The 24822-nt window shown below is 45.4% G+C and overlaps 1 protein-coding gene across 1 annotated transcript in view; it reads right to left on the reverse strand.

Annotated features, from left to right (window-relative positions):
* The window catches only part of scamp5b (secretory carrier membrane protein 5b), a gene marked incomplete at both ends in the record, with an annotated part of 49425 nt that extends 24679 nt beyond the window's left edge, over nucleotides 1-24746 (reverse strand). The window contains 3 exons of the mRNA XM_084337112.1: nucleotides 22129-22236; nucleotides 22461-22554; nucleotides 24666-24746. Coding sequence (XP_084193238.1) covers nucleotides 22129-22236; nucleotides 22461-22554; nucleotides 24666-24746 — 283 coding nt within the window. The remainder of the gene's footprint in view (nucleotides 1-22128; nucleotides 22237-22460; nucleotides 22555-24665) is intronic.
* Nucleotides 24747-24822: the final 76 nt, after the last annotated feature.

A 24822-nucleotide genomic window follows, 5' to 3' on the forward strand; every position in this document is an offset into this window, starting at 1 on the left:
TTCACTGCCACGCGACAGCAGGTTAACCGTCAGTAGTGTGATAGTAAAGGGTTAATCTTCTGTAGTGTGGCAGTGAATGGGTTAAGACACAGATCTATTGTTGTTCTTTCCTCCTTATTTTTAGTTGCCTTCCAACGGCAAGTCACATTAACATGCATGTCAATAATCAGACCAAGTAGGTTAGACATTATGTAAGGAAGGTGTTTTACAACAGCACAGTGGAGTTAAGTTAATCACGTTGACACATATACCAGGGGGTTTACAGACTTGAGGCATCGGCTCAATAGGTTTTAACAACTGAATCCTTCCGGTTTTTACTATAGACTAGAGTGACACACGGGATGCTAAAGAGACCACTACCACAGCAAAGAGTCAGACACCACTTGTGTCTGAAATTATGTTTATTGGAGAGTATTCCCATATTCAACGTGGAGATCAATTACTTGAGACAGATACCTGACGACAAATGGGCCAGGAATTAGACGATGTCCATACTGTAGAAAACGTTAATCTGCTTACCTCTTACCACAAAGTAGCCGTGCTAAGACTACGATGTAGTGTTTTCCCACTGCATGCTACTGTATGGTGACGGCAAATATGGCAAAACGTTTGAATGTCGCGCAATCCGGAGGCCTTCAATTACACTGTTGAAATATATATATTTAATATAATGAGAGCGATTATTTCAGTGTTGTCCTCGTTGGCGCCCTATCATCGTCCTTAATCCTGCTGTCACTTCTCATCCAGACCAATGGAACATGCCTCTCTAATCCGCGACGTCGGAGTGCTGCTCCAATCGCTCTGCTGCTGTCGCTCTGTCCGTGGTGCTGAAATTATTGACTCGCCGACAGTAGTTAATCGCACGCAGGTAGTTTGAAGCCTTTCTCCAACGCGTTCGTGTTTCCGCGTCTCTGATTGGTCAGGTCATGTGACATGTACGCCCATTGATCGATTGATTGATTGATTGATTGATTGATTTATTGAAAAGTTTATTAACAGATTGCAGAATGGGTACAGCACAGTACAGCTCAATATAATTGTTAAGGGGATGCAGACCAGAGAAATACTTTCGTCTTGTTTACATCAGGGTCCCCCATTTTCAATTCATCATATGACACACACGACATACAGATAGACAGTACTGCTACATCTATACATTTATGACATACCAGATTTGCAAATACAGTACTGTTTGTGATACAAAAAGTGTCCAGAAAAAGAGTGTATATACATTTGACGTAGAAACTGTACATTGGAGGAGGTTGGATAGGTGGGGTGGGGGGGGGGGGGGGGGGGCTGTAGATTGGAGGTGGGGGGAGGGGGGGGGGTTTGGGTAGGGGGGGGGACACTGTACATTGGAATACTGACAAAGCCATACTTGGTTATTTACTGTACAACGCGGAGTGGTAATACCAGTTTTAAACTCGGGCAGGTTCCATGATAACCGAGTTACGATTTGTGACCTTTCACTGACCCTTCTTCAACATTTGTGGTGCAAATATACTTTATTGTGAACGTGGGAGTATCATGAGTGAGACATCATCAGAAATATGTTGACATGCTGAGTTTCCTAAAACCATCTGCACCAAGAAAAAAAAGGTTGAATAATCTTTTTGAATCTGTTGCCTCGCATCTGATTGGTGCTGACTTTATGACCTAACTATAGCGCATTAACAATTGATTGATTGAATTGATTGAAAACTTTATTAATTACTGACTACTGGTGCATTCGGTCATCGTCGACGTGTCAAGTCATAAATGTATCATGTGACCATTGACCAAACTGGTAAATAGATGTGATAACGGTCTTATCTTGATGAATTGAAAATGGAGGACTGATTGATTGATTGATTGATTGATTGATTGATTGACCCTTATGTAAACAAGACAAATGTATTTTTCTGGTCTTCATCCTCTTAGCAGTTGTTTGTATTGAGCTGTACTGTATTGTACCCATTCTGCAGTCTGTTAACAGTTGAATGGAACAACAAATCCCGCGCCACTGTGGCCAAAATAGTAGAATTTCCCGTTCTACCTGCACCAACAAGAACGCGTTGTGTTCACTTTGAGAAGATGCCGACTGGTTTGTTTTCACAGGGAAAGGTCACTCGTTCACAGAGAAGGGTGCACGTATCACTCACCACCACCGGCCATTCACTTCATTCATACACATGCCTCTCTAGTCAGGCCAATCTAAAAAGATGCATTATCCAGTTTCGGACACCTGATGGCGGTACAATACCTTATTTCAGTGAAAGTATAACACATAATGCAGCACTAGATGTCACTTTTCAGCTAGTCCTTTACCTAACTAGGCCATCTGCAACATAGACATAGGCATACATATGAGCATAGAATTGGCATAATTATAGACAGGCATAAAATGAGCATTGACATTAAAACCTACCGGAAAACCTTTAATAGATGTATGTCATTAAAATCTATGAAAAATAATAAAAGATTAAAACATTTAAAGATTGTAATAGATTTCTGTAATCAATATAAAAAAAAAAGATTAAAAGATTGTGATAGATAGATTTCTGTGTTAAAATGTCCAACCCAAAGAGGGGTTCCTGCACAGGTCCCATGCACCCACCTCCAGGGTCTGAGGCCCCACTTGTATTGGAAATCGCACAAAATAAAAGAATAAGACAGAATAAGAGCAGTGCAATAAAATATATATATATATATATTTTTTATGAGTCCAAGCAGCAGAGTATATTAACCCTTTCACTGCCACACGACAGCCGGTTAACCCTTTCACTGTGACAATACAGACGGTTAACCCTTTCAGGACATATTTTTGCTTACTTTTGATGTATGACAATGCCTTAGGTCATATAGTCAACTTGTTTGTCCCTTGTAATAATCAAGATAGTTCAAAAGAGATCAAACAGGAAATATATCACTCTCCGGAGTTCTTTGGAGGGCCAAATAATTTCATTGATGGCCTAATTTGGCTCATGGGTTGGGAAAGGCCACACTTTGGTTGGCCCTGCGTTGGGAAGTTGCACCTGCAGTCTTCGTGGAAACATTTATGGCTCTTTCCCAGATGTTATATTGCTCATCTTTCAGAAGTTCATGGGAAAAAAGAGGAAAACGCGTCTCTGCCTTAATATGACTGACGGCAGCATTTGGCATGTGGATAACTGAGGGTTGAAAGCTGGATTTTAAACCGATGCTGTCGGTGGCCAACAGTGAGTATATCCCCAAAACAGACCGAATCCTCAATGGCACCTTTTGACCATGCCCACATAATCTCGTTATTTGGTGCAAATTGGACACTGCGTTCACAACTAATGCACCACTTCCTGTTTACTAGGGCTGTCTTAAATACCTCGAAGTTTCGAAGCTTCGTTCGATGGGCACGGGATTCGAACGGGGAAATTTTTTTTAAAAAAAATGTAAATAAGAAAATCTATTTTTATTATTTCCCCTCCCACCTGCAAAATCTTGCGCCTCCAATGCAACGAACAAAGGTTGCAACATAATTATGTAATGTAATGTTGTTGGCTGTGTAACGGAGAGCAGCCGCCCAAGCAGCGCAGCTCCCGACTCGTTATTCATTTAATTAGTTAATCCAATCCAATCCACTTTATTTATAGAGCACATTTAAAAACAACAAAGTTGACCAAAGTGCTGTGCAAGTCCCACAACATAAGATAATAATAAAAAAATAACTATTATAATTATTATTTTTATTTTTTATCTCGAAGCTTCGAATTAATATCGAATCTCGCCCCCGAAGCTTCGATTGCCATAAAAAGCTTTGAAGGTCAGCCCTACTGTTTACTATATGTTTTTCCAAAATGTGACTGGATCTGGCAGTTGTAGTTTGGCTGATGAATCATCTAAATTACACATTTAAAGACACTGGGTCTCATTCCCGAACGAAGTTACGACTAAATATTTCGTCTTAGCCAGATTTCGGCCCATTTAAGACATATTAGGGCTGGGAGTGGGAGTCCCCAAACTTTCCTGAGATCTTATTTGATCGTGGCTGAGAGCAGATTTAAGAGTGCTGAGGAGCACACTTAAATATGCTCTCAGCCCACGATCAAATCTCATGATTGATTGACTAATTTAAAATGTTATTATAACTTGACAGACTGTGTTCTCATAGTGATTCCTTCACGTCAACGCTACAGGCCTCCTTGGAATTAATTACTTAATCATAATTAAAATAAATATGACAATATTTGTACGATAAGAAATTACGCATTTGATGTCGGAAAAATAAATAATATGGATTCATCTGATCACAGGGCAGCTGCTTAACCATATCTGAACCAGCTATTTTGGACAAATGTATAATTACTTTAATTACTCAGATATTCAAACACAATTATGCAATTATTGTGAAATGATTGAAAATAATAATAATTTAATGCCTTCTGTGGAATTTGTATTTCTGTTTTAATGATTAATTATATACATTTGAAAGAATGCAGGTCAACATGCAATGTATCCCATTGATTGGTATACAATGGGACAGACCTTTGTTTGATTGATTGATTGATTGATTGATTGAAAACTTTATTAACAGATTGCAGAATGGGTACAGTACAGTACAGCTCAATTACATAAGGGGATGCAGACCAGAGAAAGAATTTCATCTTGTTTACATCAGGGTCCCCCATTTTCAATTCATCATAACATATATGACACACATGACACATAGACAGTACTGCTACATCTATACATTTATGACATACCAGATTTGCAAATACAGTACTGTTTGTGATACAAAAAGAGTCCAGAAAAGAGAGCACATTTGACGTAGAAACTGTTGGAGGAGGTTGGGTAGGAGGGGTGGGTGGGGGATAGACTTACACTGTACAAGCAAAACTGTACATTGGAATATTGACAAAACCATACTTGGTGTGAGGATTCGCCTGTTCCCTGAGCTTTTCCCTGTCTACTCTCTTCACCAGCCCCACCCTTGTGAGAACTTTTGCCTGCCTCCTACTCTTCACCAGCCCCCACCCTTGGACATTCTGTCCTCTACCCTCACGCACCTGTTGGGAGTTTGCAATCTGCTGGAGAGTACTTAGGTTGCAGACTCCCATCCAGTCCTTGTCGGGTTGTTCTGTGTTCTGGATTCTGTGTTCTGGATTCTGTGTTCTGGATTCTGTGTTCTGGATTCTGTGTTCTGGACTCTGTGTTCGTTCTGTATCTATGTTCACTCTGTGTTCATGGAGTTCTGTACGGTTACCATCATGTACGTTACCATCTCCTGCCGCGTCTCCGGCGTGAGACGACGTGCCAGCCATCACCACCTGTCACCGTTTGCCTGGAGTGGGACACCGTCTTCGCTCTCTAATTCTCTACGGGAGGTTTTCCAGTGTTCCCACTCCAGACGTCAAGCCGGCGCGCATCGCTCCCTATTTCCACGGGAGGATGCGTCTCTTCGCCCCGGTCCCCTGGGACCCCTGTGTTCTGCGCTGCCCGTCTGCAGCATCCGAGGAGGATCTCCGTGCCAAGCCTGGAGTGGTGTTCCCACTCCAGACGTCAAGACGGCACGCATCGCTCCCTATTTCCACGGGAGGATGGCGTCTCTTCGCCCCGGTCCCCTGGGACCCCTTTGTTCTGCGCTGCCCGTCTGCAGCATCCGAGGAGGATCTCCGTGCCCAGGCCCCCGCTGTCGGGCCCCTGTTCCCGTGCCAGGCCTCCGCCGTCGGGCCCCTGTTCCCGTGCCAGGCCTCCGCCGTCAGGCCCCTGTTCCCGTGCCAGGCCTCCGCCGTCGCGCCCTTGTCCCCGTGCCCGGCCTCCGCCGTCGGAACCCTGTCCTCATCCCTGTAAGCAGCTCTGGCCCTCGCCCTGTCCAAGGCCTTAACCCTGTTCTCTGTCCCTGTCTCCAGCCCGCCTCTCCGGGCCTCTGTCCCTGTCCCCCTCTCCAGTGCCCCTGGTCCTGGTCCTTGACATTTAGCCCTGGCCCTGTCCCTTAGCCTTAGTCCCTTAGCCTGTTCGCCTCTTAAAGGCACAGTGCCGCATTTTCCATATTTCTTTGACTCTAGTGTTTTTGTGTTCTCCCTTAAAGGGACTGTGCCGCTTTTTGTTCTAGAATAAATATTTGCCCTGTTTTGGCTTACTCTCATACCTGTCTTGTGTTGTGCGATTGGGGTCGGTTACAAACCATAACAGTACGACCCGACCAGTCAACGACCCCAGCCAGCACAGACAGTGTATGTGAGTTAGCCCCTGTTAGTTCCCTCTAGTTCCCTCTAACCCACTCTAGTTCCCTCTAGTTCCCCTGTTAGTTCCCCTGTTAGTTCCCCTGTTGACTCCCCTGTTAGCTCCCCTGTTAGCCTCGTTAGCTCCCCTGTTAGCTACCCTGTTCCGCGTCTATACAAATAGTAGCTCCAGTTCTGCAGACCCCTCTCTGATTGGTTGAGCTCCATTTCTGCAGCCCCCTCTTTGATTGGTTGAGCGAAGCCCCTCTCTGATTGGTTTAGCTCGTCATGCGGTAAAAGGCGGATGTAATGTTATCATCTCAAGAAGATACAAATAAATGTACTACCAGATTCGCGTTTATAACGTTATTTCGCGTGACTTTGCGGTTTATTCATAACGTTATGCACATTTCACAACACAGCCAGCTGTTAGAAACTGTACATTGTAACATTATATAACATAACGTTATGTTATTTCGCGGTTTATTCATAACCCTCCCTCCCAAATCATATTCAGAAAGTATCACAGAGAGGCGGTTAGGTGGCCGAGCGGAGATTGCGTTCGTCACCAGCCCCGGAGCTGTGAGCTCGATTCGCCTGTTCGAATCCAGCTCACAGCTCCGGGGTTGTCACCAGCTTGGCTGGCCGTCTGCACTGATACAATTGGCTGTATCAGAGGGTGGGAGAAGCTGGCGGGGTGGGTCCGGGTCGTTGTAAACAGCGACTCCTACAGTTCGGTCGGGGCGCCTGCTAAGCGCGGATTGGACGTGAGGGGGATAGTGTGGTCCTCCCACACGCTACGCCCTCTCAATGAGAATCCGCGCTGCCAGGTGAAAAGAAGCGGTGATTGGCTGGACGTGTGTCGGAGGAAGCACGTGGTAGCCTCCACTCTCCCAGATGATCTGACTGTGGGGGGTAAGTGCGCAGCGATCAGGAAGGGACTGGGAATTGGCATACGACTAACATTGGGATGGGAGAAAATCGGAGGAAAATGGAGGGGGGAAAAGACAAAAAAAAAAAAAAAAAAAAAAAAGTATCACAGAGACTTCTATTGACCAAGGAATTAGTTATTATTTCGCGGTTTATTCACATAACGTTATATTGTTTACACTGTCTTTCTTCTATTATAACCCTCCCAAATCATATTCAGAAAGTATCACAGAGACTTCTATTGACCAAGGAATTAGTTATTATTTCGCGGTTTATTCACATAACGTTATATTGTTTACACTGTCTTTCTTCTATTATAACCCTCCCAAATCATATTCAGAAAGGCACACACAACATATTCCAGTTAACGGTATATTTTTTTAATGATTTGTTATGGCGTAATCAATACTTCCATGCGTATAAATTGCGTTCGCGACCTCCATGTTTTGGGGGTAGTCATCAGAAACCTCGGATCCGGGATTCGCTCCCATCCGTCGGGCAAGAACTGTGTGTTTTCAGCCTCTCTCTCTGGAGCTTAACGGAGTTTCCTCCGGAGTTTCTGGAGGAGCTTGTCGCGGCTCATGCGCATGCGCGCGCTCAACCAATCAGAGAGGGGCTTCGCTCAACCAATCAGAGAGGGGGCTGCAGAAATGGAGCTCAACCAATCAGAGAGGGGTCTGCAGAACTGGAGCTACTATTTGTATAGACGCCCCTGTTCCCCACAGCTAGGACTGTCCTTCCAGCTAGCTTGTTCTCCTTTGCTAGTCCAGCCCTGTCTGCTAGCCTAGCTCCGGCAGCTAGCGCAGCCTCTATGCTAATGTAGCAGTACAGCTAGCATAGGCCCTGTAGCTAGCAATGCTCTGGCAGCTACCCAGTCCCTCTGCTAGCCCCACTTTAGGTGTAGCTTCCCCTGCTAGCATGGCCAATTTTTTTTTTGTTTGTTGCTTTGTCGTGTCCCCTGCCCCGCTGTCTGCTTTTTTTGGTCGCCCGGTGGCTCCCGTGGGGGGGGAGGTACTGTGAGGATTCGCCTGTTCCCTGAGCTTTTCCCTGTCTACTCTCTTCACCAGCCCCCACCCTTGTGAGAACTTTTGCCTGCCTCCTACTCTTCACCAGCCCCCACCCTTGGACATTCTGTCCTCTACCCTCACGCACCTGTTGGGAGTTTGCAATCTGCTGGAGAGTACTTAGGTTGCAGACTCCCCTCCAGTCCTTGTCGGGTCGTTCTGTGTTCTGGATTCTGTGTTCTGGATTCTGTGTTCTGGACTCTGTGTTCGTTCTGTATCTATGTTCACTCTGTGTTCATGGAGTTCTGTACGGTTACCATCCTGTACGTTACCATCTCCTGCCGCGTCTCCGGCGTGAGACAACGTGCCAGCCATCACCACCTGTCACCGTTTGCCTGGAGTGGGACACCGTCTTCGCTCTCTAATTCTCTACGGGAGGTTTTCCAGTGTTCCCACTCCAGACGTCAAGCCGGCGCGCATCGCTCCCTATTTCCACGGGAGGATGCGTCTCTTCGCCCCGGTCCCCTGGCACCCCTGTGTTCTGCGCTGCCCGTCTGCAGCATCCGAGGAGGATCTCCGTGCCAAGCCAGACGTCAAGACGGCGTGCATCGCTCCCTATTTCCACGGGAGGATGGCGTCTCTTCGCCCCGGTCCCCTGGGATCCCTTTGTTCTGCGCTGCCCGTCTGCAGCATCCAAGGAGGATCTCCGTGCCCAGGCCCCCGCTGTCAGGCCCCTGTTCCCGTGCCAGGCCTCCGCCGTCGGGCCCCTGTTCCCGTGCCAGGCCTCCGCCGTCGGGCCCCTGTTCCCGTGCCAGGCCTCCGCCGTCGGGCCCCTGTTCCCGTGCCAGGCCTCCGCCGTCGGGCCCTTGTCCCCGTGCCCGGCCTCCGCCGTCGGAACCCTGTCCTCATCCCTGTAAGCAGCTCTGGCCCTCGCCCTGTCCAAGGCCTTAACCCTGTTCTCTGTCCCTGTCTCCAGCCCGCCTCTCCGGGCCTCTGTCCCTGTCCCCCTCTCCAGTGCCCCTGGTCCTGGTCCTTGACATTTAGCCCTGGCCCTGTCCCTTAGCCTTAGTCCCTTAGCCTGTTCGCCTCTTAAAGGCACAGTGCCGCATTTTCCATATTTCTTTGACTCTAGTGTTTTTGTGTTCTCCCTTAAAGGGACTGTGCCGCTTTTTGTTCTAGAATAAATATTTGCCTTGTTTTGGCTTACTCTCATACCTGTCTTGTGTTGTGCGATTGGGGTCGGTTACAAACCATAACACTTGGTCATTTACTGTACATTGGAGGGGGTTGATATAGCTATAAACCTGCATTCCTTCGAATATATCATTAATCAATTAAACTTATATTGAAATACACTATATAGCCTATACACCAACACTGAAATGACAGTGGATAAATAAATAAGAACTAAAGCTAATCGGTGGAAATAGACTGCATTAATATTCCATAACAAGTCTTGTGTGCGCCTACAAATGAACAGTAGCCTATAGGCTTAATTATGGAATAATAAGCCATACTGCGTTCATTCATTACGCCCGCCGTAGGCTATATATATTATATGTCATTCATTCATTCATATACAGTACTGCGCGCGTGTGTGTGTCTGTGTGTGCGCTCGCACTGCGGCAGGTGTGTACCGCGAGCTGTATATGATGCCAATACATTAATCTAATCTAGTTTTGATGGGCGCAAGCGTGATTACGAAACCTAGCAGCATTTCTCGGAGACAATCTCTGATTGGCACTGACTGACGATAGGTTTCGTAATCACGCGGCTCGCAAAGCACTTCCGCCATTCCATTTCACACAGCTGCGTCACCAGTTGCCTTATAAGGAGCTATGGAGGCGTTGTGTTATATGCAAATGAGCTGAACGGGAACGCGCTTTAGAGTTTAAGACAGAATGCCATTCTCCAAGCAGATATCAGATAATATAATTTGTGCAACCTTTTCAGCCACTTAAGACATATTACCAGCACGTTCAGGACTCAGAGTGTACTTCAAGTCAAGTCAAGTCAAGAGTTTTAATTGTCACGGCATACAGGTATACAATGAAATGCGGGTGGTCTTGCCCGCAACGATGTGCAATACAGTGGTACATATAATAGAATCAAAATGAAAAAACAACATTGTGCAGTAAACAGGTAACAGGTAACATCGAGTGACATCTCGGTATCTGTACATAGTTATTTACAGAGCATATGGGACATGCTAGTTAGCTTTGGTAGTGCAGTACACTGTTCCTGTTATTCTAATTTAAAGTGTCCTTTCCTTTGGCCATAAGTGTGCGTGTGTGCGCGACATGAGTGTGTGCCCGCTCATGTTAAAGTGTTAAGTGACTGCTCGTGTGTGAGCGTGCACAGTGTGCGTGTCGTGTGTGTGTTCATGTGTGCTTGTGTGTGGATAGTTCAATGTTCTGAGCACTCAATGTTCATTGTTCATGGCTCTGATGGCCTGGGGGAAGAAGCTGAGCCTAAGCCGCTCTGTCCTAGTAGCTGGGGTTCGCAGGCGTCTGCCTGACCTCAGCAGCTGAAACAGGCTGTTATTGGGGTGGTGAGGGTCTTTCATTATCCTGCAGGCTCTGGATTTGCACCTCTTGTTGTATAGAACCTGCAGGGGGGGTAGTGCAATACCCGTGGTACGCTCGGCTGAGCGCACCACTCTCTGTAGGGCCTTCTTGTCCTGTGCCGTGCTGTTTCCATACCAGGCAGTGATGTTTCCGGCCAGGATGCTCTCTACAGCTCCTGAGTAGAAGGACTGGAGTATCTTCCCCGATACTCTGAACTTCCTTAACTGTCTCAGGTGGTAGAGGCGCTGTTTCGCCTTCTTTACTACTGTGTCTATGTGTGTTGACCATGTCAGGTCCTCTGAGATGTGGACCCCCAGGTACTTAAAGCTGCTCACCCTGTCCACGGGAGCCCCGTTAATCATCAGTGGTGTGTGCATCTCCTGCTGTCCTCTCCTATAATCCACGATCAGCTCCTTGGTTTTACCAATGTTCAGTAGCAGGCTGTTGTCCTGGCACCAGCGTTCCAGTACCTCAACCTCCTCCCGGTAGGCCTTCTCGTCGTTGTCCGAGATCAGCCCCACCACCACCGTGTCGTCTGCGAACTTCACTATGGAGTTGGAGCTGAACTTGGCCACACAGTCGTGTGTGTAGAGTGAGTACAGCAGGGGGCTCAGAACACAGCCCTGGGGGGACCCGATGCTCAGGGTGATGGTGTTGGAGGTCTGACCCCCCACCCTGACTGCCTGGGGTCTTTCGCTCAGAAAGTCCAGTACCCAGGCGCTCAGGGCGGAGCTCAGACCTAGCTCGATCAGCTTGTCCACCAGTCTGGTGGGGACTATGGTGTTGAACGCTGAGCTGTAGTCAATGAACAACAGTCTCACATAGCCCCCCTTCTGACGGTCAAGGTGCGAGAGGGTGCTGTGCAGTACCTGGGAGACCGCGTCGTCGGTGGACCTGTTTGTCCTGTATGCAAATTGCATAGGGTCCATATCACTGGGGAGGGAGGCACAAATGTGGTCCTTGACCAGCCTCTCGAAACATTTCATGACCACAGAGGTGAGTGCCACCGGTCTGTAGTCATTTGGACATGTTGGGGAGGGTTTCTTCGGTACAGGGATGATGGTAGACATCTTGAAGCAGGCAGGGACCACTGACTCCGCCAGGGATTGATTAAATATGGCGGTTAACACTGGGGCCAGCTGGTTGGCACAGGACTTGAGTATGCGTCCTGTTATGCCATCTGGGCCAGCAGCCTTCCTGGTGTTCACCTGCATAAATGCTCTTCTCACACTGTGTTCTGACAACGAGAGAGCGTCCCCGCCCCCCCGCGGTTGCCCCCCCCCCCCTCCACAACAGCCGGCGCGCCAGTGACGTCACTAGCCGGAGAGCCGGCAGCGTCACTGTCTACACCAAACCGAGCGTAGAAGATGTTGAGCTTGTCCGCGAGGGAGGCGTCGTCGCTCCCCATTGAGGGGGCGCTGACTTTATAGTCAGTTATTGTCTTCAGTCCCTGCCATAATCCTCTTGTGTCGTTTTGTGCCATTTGTGTCTCCAGTTTGTCAGCATATGTCCTCTTAGCAAGTTTGACAGCCTTGCGTAGAGTATAGACTGAAGCCTACTCCTCCATGTTTCCTGACTCTCTACCCAGGTTGTAGGCGGTGGTACGAGAGTTCAGAGCTGCTCTAATAGTGCTATCCACCCACGGTTTCTGGTTTGGGAAAATCCGCACCGTTTTTCTGGGGACAATACCATCGGCTATTGTTGTGATGTAGCTCACCACTGTGTCTGCGAGCTCACTGACGTCACTGGCGCTTCCTTTGAACATATCCCAATCCGTGTCTGTAAACACGTCCTGGAGCGTGGCCTCTGATTCGTCGGTCCACTTCTTTGTCTCACGTGACACGACGGCGTCACGTGATCTCTGTTGATATGCCGGAAATAGCAAGATGGAGTCGTGGTCGCTCGAGCTTGTGGACCCCGTTAATGGCGGAGCGGCTACTGCCTTGTAGCCGGCTCTGAACGGGGAATAACAGTGGTCGAGTGTGTTTTTCCCTCTGGTGGAGCAAGCGATGTGCTGAAAAAAGGACGGCATCACTTTCTTCAGGTTGGCCTGGTTGAAATCGCCGGCCACTACCATCGCTGCGTCTGTATGTTTGATCTGGTGTCTGTTGAGATAGTCGTGTAGTTCTCCCAGCGCTTTGCCCGTATTCGCGTGTGGGGGGATATATACGGCGGTCATGACGACCGCGGAGAACTCCCGCGGGAGGTGGAACGGACGACACAGGATAGAAAGATGTTCCATGTCCGGAGAACACGAGTTTGAGAGAACCTGCACCCCCTCGGGATTAACCCAGGAATTGTTCGTGAGGAGGCAAACTCCGCCGCCGATGGTCTTTCCTGAGGCAGCGGTACGATCTGCACGTAAGACTGTGAAGGCATCCGAGGGAGATACGCTTTTGTCCGGAGTCGCCGACGTGAGCCATGTCTCCGTGAGACACATGATGTTGATGTCTCTCATCTCCCGTCAGTGCATGTGAGCGGATCGGAGCGTGAGCGGCGCTGGGCGCGGAGCGGCCGGTTTTGACATGAGCGAGGAGTGGGTTTTAAAATGAGTCGGCGCGACGTCCGGAGCGAGAGTTCTCCTCCGCTCCAATCCACTCCAGGTCGCTCACAGTGCTGTTGATGTAATATACATGCAGTACAATGCCAAAGCAACAGATGGCGATGTACAAACATGAAGGCCATTTCAACCAATGAGAAGGGTGAACCTGTGATATCCTGTTCAGGCTTCACTCCTCCTCCTTCACTCACTCCTGTTAGAAAAAATATCGACGCCATTGTTGTTGACGTTAGCTTACATGCTAACGTTAATGGCAGCGACCATAGCATTGTGGCTCGGCTAGCCTATCATCGCTTAATAGAGCTAGTGAATGGATAAACAACGTTATTTAACATTGCAGAATGGGTACAATTACAATGCGGCTCAATACAAACAATTGTTAAGGGGCCCAGGGGGTGTAGACTGTTGTAGTTTGAGCTAATTTACACCATGCTCCAAAAAAAATAAAAAAATGCTGAGCGATCTGGCGCGGGGAGCGGGGAGCGCTCGATTCAAGGTGAGCGGGGAGCGAGCGGAGAGCGACTTGGGGGCGGGGTCAACATGAACGATTAGCGGAGCGGACCAAGCTTTAAAGAGCGAAGAGCGGATTTCTCGGCCGCGCCGATCCGCTCACGTGGCCTGTCTCCCGTTGGAACCGGACCCTCGCCCTCAGGTCATCCATCCTACCCTCCAACGAACGGGCATTCGCCAGAAAGATGGATGGAATTGCTGGGCGGTAAGCAGCTCTTTTTAGTCTCAGTCTGATACCTCCACGTCTCCCTCTGTGTCTCCTCCTGCCGTAGCCTTTGTTCTTTTCCTTGCCGCCATTCTCCCGTCTGATTTCTGCTGGCCATTCTAGGTCAAAAGTGTCTCCAAACTCCTCTTTGAGCCCGGGGTTCAGGTCCATAAGTGTCTGACGGTCGTATGACGTACCCGCCAGTGTTGCTTTAAATAAAAAAGTAGAAAAAACAAACATAATAGCTAAAAGTGTGTACATCGTTGCGGAGCTAAAACCAGAGGCGTCTGACCAGGGTCGCGTCCTAGATTGGTCTCAGTGGTTCCAAGATAAGTCTTCCAGAATATATCTTTGAAAAATGTTCAGGAATGAGACCCAGTGATGCCACACAGTGAGATAAACACGCTGGGCGAAGTGGGGCTCATATTCAAGCAGGTAACTAGCCATCAGGTTAGATTGCTAAATGTGTTGCAACTTCGACACATAAAGACTAGACTGATAACTGTGCTTGCTGTTTGTGTTGCCTGCTGTTGTCTATGACGTGCACTCTTTATTTTGCTGGCCTTGCAGGACAATAAATGGATGGTATTCTACTGGAACTTATATTTCCAGTGTGTTTTTTGTTCAGTACAGAAGTTAATACATAAAAATGCTCATAATGTTGGACTACTTGTTTACATGGCATGCATTCATCTTCACTATATTGCATGTAAATGAAATTGAAATGAGATAAGAATATGTTTCTGTTAAACACTGAATACCCCCCCCCCCCTCCAGTGCTTTAAATTCAGGCCCAATGCCAGTGCTATTGTCCTTCCAAAGTAAACTATTTGCCCAGTCACCCTCCAAGCCCATCTGCCACCCTTTCCTTGGTTTCTATGGAGACCCCGTCCTCGGTGCCAAGCATTTAGAGGAGACCTCTCCAGTGGAAGGAGGTGGAATAACATTGAGGCAAGGCAATCATACACCGACTTCATTTACATAGGCAAACATGGACCATGGACCGCAGTGAACAGTGTTTGCTCACCAAACCTTTCACATTAGTTAATTAAACTGTTCTCAGAAAGAGGTAGGATATATTAGATATTTCACCAGGTTTTGACTCCAAATACAGATTAGTACCCTAAATGGAAAAAAGAGAAAAGACAATAGGCAGACCTTTTTTTCAGTTTATAATTGTATTATTTTTCCTAGACTGTTGCTCATAGGATGTCCTCATATTTGTGCCTTTTGACAACGGACAAAGTTGCTGTATTTTCAAACCATGTATGCTGGTGTCCCGTGTGGACGGGGTCTCCCCTCGGCACTCCCAGCAGGGGGCATTGTTCTGTCTGCCTTTGGGGGCTATCTCCTTACTCCCATAACAGTGTAATTTTGACTTCTTGCAATTAGATTAGATTAGATTCAAATGTATTGTCATTATACAGCACAAGTACAGTACAATGAAAAGAAGTTTGTCATCCAACCAGAGTGCAAATGTAATAGTAAAGTGCAATTGTAATATGCAATGTACAGGTGATTAAACTGGGTATAAAATATATAAATGAGTACTACTGTGTAGAGCTAATCAGATGTATGTAGAGTTGTATTAATATGTACAATGATACAGGTATTAAGACACTATGGTAGTAGTCATACTGGCAGGCAGCGTAACTAGTAAGAGTAGGATATGTAGAGATATAGATAGTATCTACAGATATGTAAAGATTATTATATGCAGGTATGTACCAGGGTATCTGCAGGTTTAGCCCAGTCAGATTTAATGCTTTTTAAGACTTTTTAATGCCACTCAGAATTAAATTTAATACCAATTTCACAATAACAAAATGACAAAAATCATGCAACGACACCAATTAGTTTAAGTTTAGGTACACATTGGTCCAAAGATGTTTATTAAAACATAACTTGTAAACTTAAAAATCTTGAACTTAAAGGAGTAACTGGATTGGATGAATTTCAACAAAGGGGTGACCAAACATAAATAACAAATATAGCTATACAAAATATACCAGGGGCCAAGCAGCAAGTGCAACAGCCACTGTCAGAACACATAACTATTACCACCCTCCCCAGGGTATCAAAAAAGTCAACCAACAAACAAGATTCTTGTGCCGGATCTCCTCTCTGGTAAACAAGAATACCCTGAAGACTCTAACAGGAGCACTCATTCAAGGGTACTACGACTATGCTTGCACCTCATGGTACCAAAGCACCTCAAAGGCCCTAAAAACAAGATTACAAACATCACAAAACAAACTGGTCAGACTACTGCTTAACCTCACTCCTAAAACCCACTTTACCCCTGCCCACATTCAAAACCGCTCTTAAAGCTCTTAATTCAAAATCCCTCACCAGCCACACCCAGGATTTCACCCTAAATATTGATGGTACCATTGTCACCCCCTCCACTCACGTCCGTAACCTTGGCATCATCCTGGACTCCACCCTTTCTTTCCTCCCCCATGTGAACCACATAACCAAATCGGCCTTCTATCACCTCCGGAACATTGCTCGTCTTCGCCCCTCCCTATCACTCTCCGCTGCTGAAACACTGGTTCATGCATTCATATCATCAAGACTAGATTACTGCAACAGCATCCTCTACGGCTCACCAAACACTATTCTCAATAAACTCCAATATGTCCAAAACTCTGCTGCCCGCATGCTCACCTCCACCCGTCGCTCTGATCACATCACCCCTGTCCTCCACGACCTCCACTGGCTTCCAATCAAATACAGGATACATTTTAAAATACTACTCATCACATTTAAAGCCCTCAACAACCTTGCCCCTCCCTACCTGTCCGACCTCCTCCACCGTCACACGCCCACCCGTTGCCTTAGGTCTGCAGATGCCAACCTCCTAACACCTCCCACGACCAAGCTCCGGACCTGGGGCGACAGGGCCTTTGCTGCTGCTGCCCCCTCCCTCTGGAATGCCCTCCCTAGCCATATCCGTGATGCAAACACCCTGACATCTTTTAAATCAGCCCTCAAAACTCACCTTTTCAATCTTGCTTTTGACCTCTAATTCTGTAGTTTTTATTTTATTTTATTTTGTCATGTATTATTTTGTTCTGTTTTGTTCTGTTTTTTGTTTTGCCATAGTTTGTCTCTCCTGCCCATGTAAAGCGTCTTTGAGCACCTGGAAAAGCGCTATATAAAATAGATGTATTATTATTATTATTATTATTATTATTATTATTATTATTATTATTATTAAAGAGCACCTACGGGAGGCTGCAATTAGAAACTGGGCACCGTAAATTTCCAACCCCCCCCCCCCTTCTAATGTACTGTCTCCTCCCCATCATATGTATATATTTTCTGTTAGGATCTCTGGGTAACAGTACTGTATATTTGCATATCGTATATGTCACAATTGTAACACTACAGTACTATATAGTATACCTGTATGTCATGTATGTCCCTATGCCATAAATGCCATGATGTCATGTATGTTGAGTATGTCATAAATGTCATGTCACTATAATTGAAAATGGGGGACCCTGATGTAAACAAGACACACGTATTGTACCCATTCTGCAATCTGTTAAATAAAGTTTTCATTCATTCATCCAGTTGTTTTGTTTTTGTGGTTTTGGTTGAATGAATGAATACTTTGTTTAACAGATTGCAGAATGGGTACAATCAGGGCCGCCTGGGAGAAATGCGAGGCCCTGTGCGAGATTTAAACGCGAGCCCCCCCCCCCCCCCCCCCCAAAAGGTAAAAAAATAAATAAAAAATTATATAATATATATATATATATATATTTTTTTTTTCTCAATTTATCTTATTTCTTTTTTTTTAACAAACCAGACAAAAAAAATAGTTATTTGCAATTTTTTATACTTTATACGTATAGCACATGCATGAGTCTGGTCTCCTTTGAAAGGTAACATTCTAACACAATAAAGAAAAATTATCATGCGATTAAACGCATACATTTTTTTAACTTTTAATTCTTTCTGTAGTTAATTAATCAAAAAGAATGCGATAAAGTCCCAGCCCTAATATATATAGATACAGTATATACAGCATTATTGTATATGCTATCATACAGAGTTATATTACCAGAGATTGTCCCTGTCACATGTGTATACGTGTATGTTTTGGTAACTTAACTTGAGAGTTGTTTGAAAGTTGCTAGTCATAGGTAATTCACCCTTGTGAATACCAGAGAGAGGAGTAGGATTCACAATGTATCAGACCATATTTGGAAAGTTTGATTGATTGTAGCCACGCCCCCCTTTGAACTTTGGAGCCCTCTGATTGGTCGAGAGGTTTAATGGAGGCGGGACTTAGGGGTATGTCATACCTTATAAGGGCATATAGCAAAGTTTGATGGATTGTAACCACGCCCCCTTTTTGAGATGATTTATGACCCCTTAGGGCTTCTCTGATTGGTCGAGGATTCAAGGAGGCGGGACATCCGGTTTAGGAGGGGAGGGACATCCGGTTTTAGGAGAGGAGGGACATCTGGTTACGGAAGGGGAGGGGTTTTCAGAATTTTCAGATTTTTTTTTTTTCAAAATAAAGGTTTTTCAAAATAAGATTTTTTTTTATTGTCAGAAATATAAGATTCAAGCGTTTTTTTTTTTTTCAGATTGTATTTGTGTATTCCATGTTTTTCAAAATACGTTTTTTTTATTGTCAGAAATAAAAGATTCAAACGTTTTTTTTATTTTACAGATTGTATTTGTGTATTCCAAGGTTTTCACAATATGTATTTGTGTATCTTAAGAAAAATACAATATCTTCACAATATGTATTTGTGTATCTTCACAATATGTATTTGTGTATTCCAAGGTTTTCAGATTAAACATTTCACAATATGTTTTTGTGTATTCCAAGGTTTTCAGAAAAATACAATATCTTCAGAATGTATTTTGTGTATTTGTGTATCTTAAGAATATGTATTTGTGTATCTTAAGAATATAGTTTTACAATAAGTATTCCAAGGTTTACAGAATAAATGTGTGTATTCCAAGGATTAGAATAAACATTTCAAATGTGTGTGGTTTAAGTTACAGAATTAAGAATATGTGTATATCTTCAGAATAAATGTGTGTGTGTATGTGTGTGTGAGAATTAAGAATAATACAATGTGTCTGTTTAAGTAGAGAATGCTTTCATCCAAATGGTATGGTTTGAGCAGAAAGCATTCTCCTCTCTTTTGTTTCTGTATACCTCTCAGTAGACGGTCTCCACTCCGTAGGCTGAAATGACATACAGAAACACTAGAGTGGTTCTGACACTCCACCAGCGCTATGACATCCCCTTCGCTGTAAAGGCGGGAGAATGACGATAGCGAATGGGTGAGCTCAAAAGTGCCGTATGCAGCTTCTGTCACTGGCAAAAGATTTACGACGTGTCTTACTTCCCCCTTTCTGCAGAGGCGTGTGTGTCTGGGTGTGTGTGTGTGTGGAGGATTGGTTTTTTTTAAAGAAAATTACAAATGTGTCTATAAAGTGTAGAATATCACAATCTTTAGACAAATGTGTTCGGAAAATATAAGTGTAGATAAAATATATGGGTGTTACAGCATGGTGTAATACCACCGGGGGACAGGGCTAGTGTTTAAGTCATATGCTTGGAGGCTAAGTTCTCCTAGATGGCTGCATCACAGGGTGGAGGGGCTGATTACAACCACCGTTGTAAAATTTACTGAATTACCTTTGATGTGGTAATGAGCGACAGATGTACAATCACAGTGCCACAAATCTGAAACGTGTGCGCACCCTCTCTGAACAAGCGTTCGCAGTCAGGCTGTATTTCCGCTGGGGTAACCGATTACAGGTGGGCTTCTCCTGTTCTTTCTGCAGCAGCGTGATCTGTGGGTTTGTGGTTCAAAGGGTAGAGTTTTCCCACAATAAATATGTGAACGGGCAATGTTGTCCCCTCTGCTACCGTACATCAGCTTTATCGTGTTTGAGGGGCACTTGATATTTCATATCCATGTAAACAAGCCTGTCTGGGCTTGTATAGTTATGTGTTACATATTAACTTTGTATTATTTTGAGACATCTGCCTTTCTAGATGTCTATTACTGCCATACATGAAACAAAGCAAGCAGCAAATAGCATCAGATGATCAATTCTCTATTTTCACATCCACAAACACGCACACATGCACTGAACAAGCACACAGCTGCATACACACACATGTCACACGCACACACAGATGCACACAAACACAAACACAAACACCCAAGAAATCATTTCAGATAGCATTTGCTTTAATGACTGGTTTGTGACTAAATTGAACTATGCTGTTGGTCTCAGATGGCCAGTGCCTTTCAGAATGCAGAACGTTGTCAGATGATTGGTGAGCAGCTGGTAGCTGCTGTTCATTATTTGATGACAGCTGGGGAGGAGAACTCAGGAGGCAGGGAAATGACAGTTTCAGCTTGGCCACAATCACCAAGGTTCCAGCGATGCCATTAGTTTCAAGTTTCAAGTTTCTTTAATAGTTGTCGTACAGAAGTACAGAATACTTTCATACAAAATGCTTCTTACTGTTACGCTCCAGAGACTGTGCTAGACAAGATAGTATCAAATAACATAGTATAGCATGTAAATTAGAAGTAGAAAATGAGGTCACAGTGTTCAGTATAGACATATGTACAATGTTCGATGCAGAATAGACGTAACTGAGTTACCATATAATATACAATACTATGCAGTGTACTAATGTACAATATTATATAGTGCAAAGCAGAAATGGGATGAGGTACAATTTAGGTACAATTTACAGTAAGGTGTACGAGTTGTAGTGCAATCCTTCATCAATAAATATAAAGTGTGGGGAGTGGGTGCTACAGTGTGTTTGTTTAAAGTGAGTGTGTGCTATAAAGTGTGGGGAGTGGGTGCTACAGTGTGTTTGTTTAAAGTGAGTGTGTGCGTGTGGATGTGTGTGCTATGTGCGTTTGATGGTTGTTGTTGTGTAGTGTTCATTGTTCGTTAAGCAGCCTGATGGTCTGGGGATAGAAGCTTCTTCTGAGTCTTTCTGTGCTCGCCTTGAGACTCCGGTATCGCTTGTCTGACCGCAGCAGTTCAAAGAGGCAGTTGTTCGGGTGACATTAGTCTCCAATCCACTCGCATGATCCGGCAGACGAGACATTTGCTCTAATCAGACACCAGGGAAATGCACCCATTACCTCATCATGTCCTCATTCCAAGTCTGACTGATGAATTACAGTTTATGTAGAGTTTAGAGAAGATATCATTCACCATTGTGTAACCCTTCACTTTAGTCTCTTTTACTTTTAGATTAGACTAGATTACAATTTTGTGTCATTATAAAGCACATGTACAATACATGAAAATAATTAAGTTGGCAACTAACCAGAGTGCAAATGTAACAGTAAAGTGCAATAGCTATATACAATGTACAAGTGATTAAACTGGAGTATATATAAATTAGTACTACTGAGTTATAATACTAATCAGATGTATTGTACAGTGTTAGAGTATTATTATCTACAGTGATACAGTTATGAAAACACTATGGTAGTAAGTAAGCCATACTGGCCAGCGGTATAACTAGTAAGAGTAGGTAAGGGATACAGATATAGATACTAAAAAGGTACAGTGGTGTTTGACTTATGGTATCTTACAGTATAGTTATGTATCTTCCTGTACAATTGACATGGTGCTACTTTATTCAGTGGTCTTTTTTCCATCCAATTTCCATGGAACATTGCAACAATATTTCTTATAAACCCATGAGGGTTGGGCACTTTGTGTGCATGACACAGAAATTAAATAATCAATCAATCAACCAATCAATCAATCAATCAATCAATCATGTAGTGTCTATGGGGGGAGGGGATAGGGACTGGGTGAGTTGGGGTGGGGGCTTGTTGATGAGGGGAGACAGGACATGAGATGACAGGAAGAAACTGTTCTTGTGGTGTGAGGTTTTGGTCCCGATGGAACGCAGCCTCCTGCCAGAGGGGAGTGTTTCAAAGAGTTTGTGTCCAGTGTGGGAGTGGGTCAGCCACAATCTCACCTGTGTGCCCTTTACAGGTCCTGGAGAGATGGCAGATTGCAGCCAATCACCTTCTCAGCAGAGCGAACGCTATGCTGCAGTTTGCCCCTTGTCCTTGGTAGTGACTGCAGTGTACCAGATGGTGAAACAGTAGGTGATGATCGTGGTATAGAATTACACCATCACCGTCTCTGGCAGTTCTCAGCTGCTGCAGGAAGTACATCCTCTGTTGTGTTTCTTTTATGATGGAGCTGATGTTCAGCTCCCACTTGAGGTCCTGGGAGATGATGGTGCCTGCAGGAAACAGAAGGACTCAAACGAATCAACCGGAGAGTCTCTCAGGGTGATGGAGTCTCTCAGGGTGATGTAGTCTCTCAGGGTGATGGAGTCTCTCAGGACGGGGAAGAGTGAGGCTGGGTTCTTCCTAAAGTCCACAACCATCTCCACTGTCTTTAGAGTGTTGAGATCTTAAGTTGTTCACTTCACACCAGGACATCAGGCAGTCAATCTCCCTCTACCTGTAGGTGGACTCATCCCCATCAGAGATGAGCCCCCAATGAGGGCGGTGTTGTCCGTGAATTTCAGGAGCTTGACAAACTGGGGGTGCAGTTGCTAGTGTATACGGGAGAAGAACAGAGGGGAAGGAAGGCAGCTGTAACTGAGGGGTACAATTCCCTGACTGTATTGAGAGTATGGTATCATTAAACCACTACTTAGTTATGTACTTTAATTACTGGCCATACAGTACACGGTATATCTGGTGAACACCCACACAAGAATACGGCTTGACAAAGAAAGTTCTATTTAGAGGTATTTATTATTAGAGCAGCAACGGTAGATTACAGATTGAGAATTATGATTGCGCTTGTAAGGCGAAGAACACTTAAGTAAGTCAAGAGCGTAAGTCCATGAGCATAGTAAGATGGGTATAACTGACGCCACCTGTAGCATAAGAATTACATAAGGCACAGTCAGCTGGAGATACTAAGGGGTTCCCTCCGGTTGTAAGCCAGCAGGGTAGAGGAATGTTCGGGAGCAAAGTCTGGATCAACGCGGATAACGAGGCTCCAGATACAGGAGCCAGTGTAGTAATCCCTTGGTCCGTAGACAAAGCAACAGCTATACTCCAGTATGCACAACAGCATGGATGAAAGCTAGCCAGCCTCTGTGGTCCTAGAAGCGGGCTCGATGGTGCTCCTCACAGGGTAGATCCCACACAGCAGTGGGGTAGACGGTTCTCTGCTCCAGCAGCCACAGTACCAAAGCAATATAATCCAGCCGGAAAAGGCTCTGCATTCGCCGGTGTAGGTTCTCCGGTGTACATATCCAACGGTTCTCGTCTAGGACTCCTCGGATGGCGGCACGAGTTTAGGCCGCCCAGCCTGGATAAGTGCACTAGCTAGAGTACGACGAACCGGTGGTAATGATGGTCACGGAGAACGGTAGCCGCACGATACACTATAAATAATAGACTATTACTTCACAATAGAATAAGTCGAACTCGACGATACAGCGTTAAACTCTGACACTTTAGCTATCTATTCGCACGCGGTTCTCAAGGCTCTATTTAGGGGCAAAGAGGCCCACTTCACGGCACGTTGTATCGTGGTGAAGGCTTCAACGTTTTGGACTAAGTGCTGCTGTATCCACCTGCGACGTATTTATACGTAAGGTGAATAATCTAGTGCCAACCTCAGTTCTGTCTCGTATTACTGCGCAAACCTGGACATGTTGAGACATGTCTTGGCGGTGGCTTTGAACTTGCCATTGGGGGTATGGCCGTTGGCGCCTAGGGGTCGCTGTCCAATAGGAGAACGGATATTATGGTCTGGCCTGTACCTAGGTAAAGGGATATTCCGTGTATATATACAAAGAATATACAAGGGATATCAGACGATATACAAATATTATACAATATATCTCAAGTAATAAATATATATATTCGGTTTAATCTGACCCTTTGTAACAGCAGCCTTGAGGGGAACCGGTGCTAATGGTTCTGTGAGTGAGAGACGTTGTTTTCTCAGCGTGCTGCCTCCCTGTCAGATGGCAAGTCTGTCACAGACTTGTCACGGGGAAATTTATAACAGCCATAGGATAGACATGAGTTGCACCACAGATTGATATCATCCATGTCTGACAAGTAAAAAGCCTGTGCTGTGTGGTGCCCAGTGTCTGAACGTGATGGGGCGCACATGGGGGTGCCGTGGATATATCACTGATGCTGGGGATGCTGTGCTGAGCCAGTCTTTGTCTGCTCTGAGAGGGCTGAGCTCCAGCTGGCTCCCGCTATGTGGTTGCATGTGAAAGTCAGCAGGTCCCTTAGCACATGGTGCAGGCGGGGAGAGCTGGTTGATTGGGATGCAGCCCCCCCCCCCCCCCCCCCCCCCTCCTCTCGTCTCTGTCTCTCATGCACACACACACACACACACACCCCTCCCCTGTGCTTGCTCTGGGAGCACATGTGCTATCCCGGTCTCCATCTTTACCCAGACGTGCTTTAGCAGAGGCATCCATGCATGCACATAATCTTGCTCTCTCTCCCCCACACACACAGACACGCACACACACACACACACACACACACACACACACACACACTATCTCTCTCTGAATAAACCCCAAAGGCATGCTGAAATTCAAATGTATTATTGATGAATTGACACTATTATTGTAATATAACCTAGTCAGTGTACAACTGGCATTATTAGCATATATTTTACATGCATCTTGGTGGCTGCCTGATTATGTGTCACACTTGCATCTCTAACATCTGCCTTGGTGCGTCCAACCTTTGGGTTCATGTGACCTGACTCTTCGTGGGATAGTCTCATAGAGGTAGCCTACTGCTCATTGCCGTTTGAATCATCATAGAGAGAA

The sequence above is a fragment of the Notolepis coatsorum genome, assembly GCF_963971535.1.
Source record: "Notolepis coatsorum genome assembly, chromosome: 20".
Classification (NCBI taxonomy): domain Eukaryota; kingdom Metazoa; phylum Chordata; class Actinopteri; order Aulopiformes; family Paralepididae; genus Notolepis; species Notolepis coatsorum.